Below are 9,647 nucleotides of genomic sequence, written 5' to 3' on the forward strand. Positions count from 1 at the left end.
TGGGGTAGTCACGTGACAATATCAGGCTCCGCCTTCTCGCCTCATTTGGTTATGGGCGTGGGGGCTCTTGCGGAGACGTAAACATCACCAAGTGGGGCGAGTGGGTTGGATTGTGCTGGCCTTTTTATAGTCTGGCTAGGCCTGAAAAAGAACAGAGTAGCTCGCTTGACGTGTGGAAAGGCAAGAAAAAGGTGAAGTTAAGAGACTGCAAGATGAGGCAACCCAATGATAGATGGGCACAGACGTGAAAGGGGCGAAAACCGGGCAACTGTGAGGGAGCGACCGCGGGGGGAGGGGTGAGAACATGGCGGATTCCGGAACGCCAGCGGGCGTTGCGGCCTTTGCGCGGGGGGCGGGGTGATTAGGTCATAGAGCGGCTCCCAGCATTCTTTGCGGTGGAGGAGGCGGTCCAGACTATAAAACCGGCTGCCGGGACTCGGCCGGCACCTCATTCATTTCCACCGGTCTCTGGTCGTTTAGCTCCAGTTGTTGTCATCGCGGTTCCTCCGCCGCTGCCGCCCCCTCAAGGCTTCGTCGTAGCCGAGGCCACTAACAGCGACTCGTCGCTCCCGATTCTCTTCATTTCGTTCCCCGCCAACCGCAACCATTGACGCCATGTCGGGTTATTCGAGTGACCGAGACCGCGGCCGGGATCGAGGGTGAGTGTGGGAACTAACCTGTCAGGCCGGGTGGGTGGGGGATGGGAAGGGGTGAGGGGGGCGGCGCGCTGGGGACTCGGCCTTTTTGGCCCATCTAGGGCCTCAATAGAAGACTTGCGCCATTTTGGTATTCAGGTAAAAGCCGTTAGGAGGGATTTGCCAGTTAATTGTCTTCAAGATGGCTTTTTGCTGGGGGGTGGGTAGGGAGCCCTCGGGGCCTCGGATTTAGCAACTGGGGGGAATCTGGACATTCGTTCTCCGTGGGGAGGAAAGCGCGACGCTTCGAAGCCACGGCGTCGCCGATAGGTGCAGCCTTTCGGGAGGGGTTTTGGGGGCGCCGGGTAATGTGTGGGCGTTGGGGGGCCGCTTGCGAGGCCATCGGTGCGCGGGAGGGTGTCGAGCGCGGGGGAATGGGCCTCGTGTCCGCGCCGCGAACACAAAATGCCGGCCTTGGACATGGCGGCGGCGCCTTTGTTACCCCGCCCGGCGGAGGAGCTCAAAATGGCAGCGTCGAGAAAATGTGGCGCAGAGAGAAATGCGAGACAAAGGGGGAAGCGCCGCCCCAGCGGGAACGCCGCCCGGCCGGCTCCGCCCGGGCCGGGACTCCTCCCCCGGTAGTCGCCGGCTCCTCCTTCTCTTTTTCCTCGCGTTATATAATTTTGCTACCTTGGTCGGGAGCTCTTCCGCGGGGTTCCCCCACTTCAGTTCGCCTGCGTGATTGTCCCCGAGAACACCCTCCTCGTTTGGCTACTAGGGCTGTCCCGTTATCTAACAACACCAAAGCTGCTTTGCTTGAAAACAGCCGTAAAAATAACTTCGTTGTTAAGCTACTTCCTTCTTGTCTTTCTCCTACGTAATTCTTAAACTTCGCGGGAAAGACTAATAGTAGATGCAAGCTGTTGTTTACGTTTGTAATCTGAACTTCTGCCTTTTGGGCAGCCAGTTTCCCACCTATGAATCCCAGGTTGTTTGGCCCCTTTAGTGTGTACTGGGACCAGGGGAAGTGAGACATGCAACGCCAATTGTGGCTGTCAAGAGAATGACTGTTTCTAAGGAGAAGTGATGGGCCTATCCTTAAGGAAGGACTCAGGTTGTATATCTGCATAAGGATACATTAGCCAATGTCAAGGAATAATAAGTGAATGTGTATTCGAACCTGTGGATTTTGGAAATGTAAATAACTTTTTTCCCTAATTTCAGGTTTGGTGCACCTCGATTTGGAGGGAGTAGGGCAGGGCCCCTATCTGGAAAGAAGTTTGGAAATCCTGGGGAGAAACTAGTTAAAAAGAAGTGGAACCTTGATGAGTTGCCCAAATTTGAGAAGAATTTTTACCAGGAACACCCTGATTTGGCTAGACGCACAGCAGTGAGTAATTTCTTATGGTTTCTAGTAAGTCAGAATTTGATAGGTATCTTGAAAATAGCTCCAGTTTTGGGAGAGTTAATTCTTTGACTTGGGGAGGAGGTATGACTTGCAAACAGGTGGCTTTGAATTTTCCACATAAAATAGGTGGGGTGTAATAGGACAGGTGGTTTAATGCTATATAGGGTTTTTGTATGTGAATGTAGTTAAATTTAACTTTGATCCGTTATAAGGTTTTTTTGTTTGATGGTTTAGTTAGAGTCTAACTAACCTGCCCTAATTTGTTTTGTAGCAAGAAGTAGAGACATACAGAAGAAGCAAGGAAATTACAGTTAGAGGTCACAACTGTCCAAAGCCAGTACTGAATTTCTATGAAGCAAACTTCCCTGGTAAGTGCTAGTTCTCAGTTTCCATCCCCTTTCGTGTTCCGTCCTTTTTCTTATTATTAAAATTTTTTTACTGAAATTATTTTATTGATGACAGCAAACGTCATGGACGTGATTGCAAGGCAAAACTTCACGGAACCCACTGCAATTCAAGCTCAGGGATGGCCAGTTGCTCTAAGTGGATTGGATATGGTTGGAGTAGCACAGACTGGATCTGGAAAGACATTGTCTGTAAGTTAGTTTAGTTACATTATAACTTTTGGGTTAACTGGATGGTAAATACCAAGGAAAATGGAGGGAAAGGAAAAATAGCATTCTAATGTGTTCTTTCATGGTCCTTCTTTTCCAATAGTATTTGTTGCCTGCCATCGTTCACATCAATCATCAGCCATTCCTAGAGAGAGGTGATGGGCCTATTGTGAGTATATTTTTTAAATATTTGGCCAGAAGGATATTGTGGAGATGGGTAGGCTGTGTAGCAAACAGTATTATAAAGCATAAATAAACTGCCAGTACAAATTTAGCATTTTGAAGCAAGTATCCACCTGGTTCAATTCCTAGTACCCCTCTCCCACCCAGAGAAAAAACTTCACAGACCTAGTATCCAAGTCTGCTTAAAAAGTTGTTTTTTTTCCTTAGTGCTTGGTGCTGGCACCAACTCGGGAACTGGCCCAGCAGGTGCAGCAAGTAGCTGCTGAATACTGCAGAGCTTGTCGATTGAAGTCTACTTGCATCTATGGTGGTGCTCCCAAGGGACCACAGATCCGTGATTTGGAGAGAGGTATGCAGTTTAAAACGTTTTCCTCATCCTTAGCAGTGACATAAGTTCTGGGTATCACAGTTATATTTATCCATTTAATTGAAGGTGTGGAAATCTGTATTGCAACACCTGGAAGACTGATTGACTTTTTAGAATGTGGGAAAACCAATCTGAGAAGAACAACCTACCTTGTCCTTGATGAAGCAGATAGGATGCTTGATATGGGCTTTGAACCCCAAATAAGGAAGATTGTGGATCAGATAAGAGTAAGCACCCTTGTATATGTTGCCTTTCAGACTCAATTCTGCATTTTTTCCAATTTCATCATCTTTACAATTTCATCTCCTCTCCCCCATTTTTCAGCCTGATAGGCAAACCCTAATGTGGAGTGCGACTTGGCCTAAAGAAGTAAGGCAACTTGCTGAAGATTTCCTGAAAGACTATATTCATATAAACATTGGTGCACTAGAACTAAGTGCAAACCATAACATTCTTCAGATTGTGGATGTATGTCATGACGTAGAAAAGGATGAAAAGTTAGTATTTTATTTTTGATTCTTATAAAAATCTTATGCAGTGAAGGTATCCAAGAAAAAGATACTGTGTCCACCTATAAAAAAAAAATAGTTTTTCTAAAAAGTGACTAACTTGATAATATGAATGTATTTGTTTAAAATTATTCTGCCAATCCTTAAAAATTTCTTGTATCCTTTAAGATAATTGGCTAATCAAATTTATAATATTCCTATAAGGAAACTAATGCATCCCATGGATTACTTTAAGGACCAAGGGCAGAATAAGTGGTTTATAGTAGATGTTTCCTTTTTTATTTCAGAATGTAAATGTGTACCTATCACCATTGATCTGCTTTTTATTTATTTATTTTTTAAGAGAATTTTTAATATTTATTTTTTAGTTTTCGGCGGACACAACATCTTTGTATGTGGTGCTGAGGATTGAACCCGGGCCGCACACATGCCAGGCGAGCTTGCTACCGCTTGAGCCACATCCCCAGCCCTGATCTGCTTTTTAAAATGCATAATTTTTCCTTTATCTCCAGACTTATTCGCCTGATGGAAGAGATCATGAGTGAGAAGGAGAATAAAACCATTGTTTTTGTTGAAACCAAAAGAAGATGTGATGAGCTTACTAGAAAAATGAGGAGAGATGGGTAAGTAAGTGGGCTTCCTCAGTTGAAATAATTTTAAGAAAATGCAAGTGATGAATCTTGGGTTTCATTTATGGGGATCATGAGATAAAAAAAATTATCTTATTTCTGGTGAAATGAAAGAGCTACCAGAAATGCTAGAATCTGCCTCAGGTTTTAAATGTTAGTCTGCTAATGTAGCTTTTTAATTTAGGTGGCCTGCCATGGGTATCCATGGTGACAAGAGTCAACAGGAACGTGACTGGGTTCTAAATGGTAAGTATTTAATATATAGAAATTTTCTTATTAATTTGGATTTTTTTGCTCAGATTAATGGTTTTATATATATATATATATATGCCTTCCTTTGTAGAATTCAAACACGGAAAAGCTCCTATTCTGATTGCTACAGATGTGGCCTCCAGAGGGCTAGGTTAGTACAAACTCGCATTCATGGCTTGGTTTTCCAGAAGATCTCCATGTAGTTTTTTTAAAGAAAGTTTATTGCTTTCTTTAACCTCTGCATTTTTTCCAAGTTTTTTTCACATAAAGGTGCAGTCTTTGTGGCAAGGCCTAGGCATGACAATCGGAGGACTCGAGGGGGATGGAGGACTAGTGATCGGCTGGCTGCTTCCAGTCGATTAGAGAGGTGAAAAGCTGAAAGTGTGCCAGTAATCTTCAAAGGGCAGAACATACCATCTCTGCCCCATAAACTGTTCTCTCCGGGGGAAAAAAATGGAAGTTATCCTCACAGTTCACTGCCGTGGTATTTCTTCTGTCCCATGCTTTGCATGATTGCCATGGTACAGCATTGTTTCCAAATGTTTACTGTGATCTGTGGGTCTTTGAGTTTCAGTGAGTTTGCTGAAATGTCGAAGAAATATTTCCAAACTTCAATGTTCAATGAAATTTTTGTTCAAGTTTGAAATGGAGAGAGCAGCTTTAAAAGGTACTAAGCCTTTTACAAATTGGTGAGTACTGGCACATGAGACCTAGAGCAGGAGCAACTTCTCACACTTAGTCAGTGGGAAAAGAAAGCAGTGCTTTGAAAGTTCCTCCCTCACCTACACAGTAGTCGTCATGTCGAGACCTGCCAGAGAGAGACACATTCTCAAGTGAATCCTGGCTTCTTGGAAGCGCTTGCCTAGACGAGACACAGTGCATAAAAACAACTTTTGGGGGACAGGTATGTTTTTCTTGCAGCTGCGGTTGTAAGGTCTTGGCAAGACAAGCAGTGTGGCCCGAATTTTGAACTTCTGATGAGTGTGTAATGCAAAGGACCTTGTACGTTTTTGTTCAAAGGTCCTCAAAATGAGCACATGAAGAGGTTGCTGTGAAACTATAAGTGGCCCTACTGCGCAGAAGCATTCAGATGTCACTTGATGATCTGTAAGGGGACTTGCCGATTTGGGAATATGCTAGGGAGAATACATATTCCTTTCGACAGGTGCTATCACTGGGTGGGCAATGACCTGTACAGATGACATGTGCTTTTTTTTTTTTTTTGCTTTTTTTTTTTTTTTCAACCTCAATGGTATTCCTACAGGGAATGGATAACCATTTTAACTGTATTTTTTGCAGCCCGTACCTTCTTGGGAATACAATTGTCTAACTTTTTATTTTTGGTCTGGCTGTTGTGGTGTGCAAAACTCCGTACATTGCTATTTTGCCACACTGCAACACCTTACAGATGTGGAAGATGTGAAATTTGTCATCAATTATGACTACCCTAACTCCTCAGAGGATTATATTCATCGAATTGGAAGAACTGCTCGCAGTACCAAAACAGGCACAGCATACACTTTCTTTACACCTAATAACATAAAGCAAGTGAGCGACCTTATCTCTGTGCTTCGTGAAGCTAATCAAGCAATTAATCCCAAGTTGCTTCAGTTGGTCGAAGACAGAGGTTCAGGTAAGGCTAAACCTTCAATAAGAAATATGGGTAGTTTTGGGATCACATTGCTATCTACAAATCCACTTAAATGGAACCCGGAGGGTGAGTAAAATTTTGAAATTTCTGTTGTGAAATTGTAAAACTCACTTCAAGCCTAGCATGAATAGAGCTACCCAATTCTTTCTGTGTTAGCAATAATTTGTTCCATAGACCTAATTGATCAATTTGCAATTATTTTCTTAACAGGTCGTTCCAGGGGTAGAGGAGGCATGAAGGATGACCGTCGGGACAGATACTCTGCGGGCAAAAGGGGTGGATTTAATACCTTTAGAGACAGGGAAAATTATGACAGAGGTTACTCTAGTCTGCTTAAGAGAGATTTTGGGGCAAAAACTCAGAATGGTGTTTACAGTGCTGCAAATTATACCAATGGGAGCTTTGGAAGTAATTTTGTGTCTGCTGGTATACAGACCAGTTTTAGGACTGGTAATCCAACAGGGACTTACCAGAATGGTTATGATAGCACTCAGCAATATGGAAGTAATGTTCCAAATATGCACAATGGTATGAACCAACAGGCATATGCATATCCTGCTACTGCAGCTGCACCTATGATTGGCTATCCAATGCCAACAGGATATTCTCAATAAGACTTTAGAAGTATATGTAAATGTCTGTTTTTCATAATTGCTCTTTATATTGTGTGTTATCAGACGATAGTTATTTAAGAAACATGGGAAATGCAGAAATGACTGCAGTGCAGCAGTAATTATGGTGCACTTTTTCGCTATTTAAGTTGGATATTTCTCTACATTCCTGAAACAATTTTTAGGTTTTTTTTGTACTAGAAAATGCAGGCAGTGTTTTCACAAAAGTAACTGTACAGTGATTTGAAATACAATAAATGAAGGCGATGCATGGCCTTCCAATAAAAGATATTTGAAGACTGAATTAAGTGGAAATTGTACTTTATTTTACACATTGTCATGTAAAACTTGGCTTAGATGGTATGGGTTTTTGGTTTTGCTTTTTTTAAAAAAAAAAAATCTAAAATGACTGCTTTTTCCATTGGGAAATGGGAATCAAGAGGCCCCTTTAAAATGGGATTGATTTAGGTAAATTTATGATTTTTTTAGACTAAATTGTATAAAAGCTTTGTCAGTAAGCTTCCAACATCAGGGAGTCATTTTTAATAGCCTGTGTTCCTTATTTGTTAAGATGAAAAAACAGTAGTAATAGAATCACCTGTATGGAATTGGAACAAACATATATGACTGTTCTTTTGCAAAATCTATAAAGAGCTTCAAATAACTTGCTTTTTCAAAAAGATTATATCAGCAGCTGGGTTATATAGAGTACTTTCCTCACGTGCAAAAGGCCCTGGGTTCAATCCCCAGTACCACGAAAAAAAAAAAACTTTCATGCTCTTGACTGTATTGTGAACAACAAACATTTAAGCCTGAGAACTGAGTCTTTACTGATTGAATATGCATAGTGTCCTTAGTGCAGATTACTTGTAGATTCTAGTCTTTAAAGACTTTTCAGGTATCTTGGTCATACTGAGAGTCATGAATGTCCTCATAATTCAGGGAGTTCTAGAGGTCTTCAAACTGTAAGGTCTATTCATACTCTTAACGGGGGAAACCTCATCAAACTGTTTAATCTGAGGCAACATAACCAAAAGCACAGTGAATTATAAGGGTCAAGTCTTCATGTTAGATTCTAGAGATTATTGCTTTAAAAGAAAAAAAAAATCCAGGGGATAGTATTAGAGTTAACTTTGGTTCACCCACCTTTCTAATTTTACCAATGACTACTTCCCTATAGGGTCTGGTATATGTTTACCTCAGAATTTTGAAAGTCTAAAGGAGTCTTCATTTAAATTCTGAGGATTAAGTTGAGGCTTTGATGTTAATGCCTTACCTCTAAAATGTAAAATGAGAACATGCTTAGGGTGGGGGCTGGGATAGGGAGTGGTATTTCTAGGACTAATAAAGATTGAAAATTGGATTCAGCCTCTAGAACCCTGCCTGAATAGTTTTCAATGGCATGGGTTAGTCTTGTGATTTTTAACTTAGAAAAAGCTTTTGGGATAGGTTGGAGCACTTATTACATATTTATTGTTTAATGTCTTTAACATGAGCCTTTTTAATTTGTAAACATGGAAGTGATTGTGGGACTGTGAAAAAAAACATTTACCTTTGAATTTTTAACACAGTCCACTTTTTAGCATGTGTGTTGTGTCCAGCCTGTGGTTGTCTTTAATAAATGTGATTTTTTTCCCTCCCCATTCTCTTCCTTATTTATTTGCGAAGAAGCCTCTTCCTTAGTGAATTAGTGTAGAAGAACATTTATTACTATAATTGTTTACCTTCTCTCTCCCCCATCTGTTAACACCCACTTTGTAAGGAATTATTTCTTGAGCCTGTCCTACAACTTTTTCATGATCAAACGTCCTCATCCCTTTGGAGACAAGGACTGGCTAACTGGCCTCAAAAACATCCTGCCTTTTGAGTTGCTGGCGTTATAATTATGTGCCACCCAGCCCAGCAACAACCCAATATAACTAATTGAATTGCTAAATGACTACCCTTTGTAAACAGCCCCTTCCTTGGAACCTAGTGAAATGTAGCTTGTTACTCTCTACTGGGCCTATTAATCTTAAAACTTTCCAGAACCACCTAAAGGAAGCTATTAGGAAATGAAGTTTGGAATCAGCGACTTTTTATCTCTGGCTGTACTTTCCCACTAAGCAATTAAAGTCTCTTCCTGTTCAAAAAGTGATTGTAAAGTCATCACATGTCTGCTAGGTAGGTGGTTGAGGGGTCTGATCTTGGGAGTCTAAACCCAGGCAAACATCCCCTTTCGAAAAAAGCTGCTTGTACATTAGGGGTTCTGTATCAGGGGAGGGCTTTTTTAAAACAGCTGGAGGGATGGGGGTCATAGCTCAGTGGTAGAGCGCTTGCCTAGCATGTGTGAGGCACTAGGTTCTTATCTTGGCACCCAAGTCCATTGACTAAAAAGTATTTTTTTAAAAAATGGCTGGAGCTCAATTCAAGACAACTCCAGGAGCTTTCTACCGGCAGCATTTGCCCGGAAAGTCTGGGTCTAAACCATCATAAATGCTTAAAAAAATTTTTTTTAATTAATTTGGGGGGAGAGATTACTGGGGATTGAACTCAGGAGCATTCGACCACTGAGCTGTGGCTTTTGATCACCGGTACTGACCTTACATCACGGGTCTCACTACGTTGCTTAGCACCTCGCTTTTGCTGAGGCTAGCTTTGAACTCGCGAGCCTCTGGGAGTACAGGCATGCACCACTGAGTCTGGCTAAAACCTTTTTAAAAATGGAAGCCAAATTTTATTTTTGTAGACACCTAAGATTAAATAGTTTATTTAAATGGTGATTTGGAGAACACAAATTTTGGTCGTA

At 41.8% G+C, this 9,647-nt stretch overlaps 1 protein-coding gene across 2 annotated transcripts; it reads left to right on the forward strand.

Annotated features, from left to right (window-relative positions):
• Positions 1 to 53: 53 nt before the first annotated feature.
• Ddx5 (DEAD-box helicase 5) lies at positions 54 to 7,163 on the forward strand. Of its 2 annotated transcripts, XM_040268581.2 has the most exons (14): positions 54 to 191; positions 481 to 659; positions 1,860 to 2,025; positions 2,315 to 2,411; positions 2,506 to 2,639; positions 2,761 to 2,826; positions 3,048 to 3,189; positions 3,274 to 3,434; positions 3,532 to 3,704; positions 4,229 to 4,339; positions 4,530 to 4,591; positions 4,689 to 4,748; positions 6,006 to 6,230; positions 6,459 to 7,163. In XM_040268581.2, the coding sequence occupies exons 2-14, from the start codon at positions 616 to 618 to the stop codon at positions 6,860 to 6,862; spliced, it is 1,845 nt and encodes a 614-aa protein (XP_040124515.1). In that variant the 5' UTR covers positions 54 to 191; positions 481 to 615; the 3' UTR covers positions 6,863 to 7,163. The 2 variants fall into 2 exon arrangements, with proteins under 2 accessions (XP_040124515.1, XP_005328274.1); XM_005328217.4 differs by lacking the exon at positions 54 to 191 and having other exon boundaries at positions 426 to 659.
• Positions 7,164 to 9,647: the final 2,484 nt, after the last annotated feature.

The sequence above is a fragment of the Ictidomys tridecemlineatus genome, chromosome 3 (genome assembly GCF_052094955.1).
Source record: "Ictidomys tridecemlineatus isolate mIctTri1 chromosome 3, mIctTri1.hap1, whole genome shotgun sequence".
NCBI lineage: Eukaryota > Metazoa > Chordata > Mammalia > Rodentia > Sciuridae > Ictidomys > Ictidomys tridecemlineatus.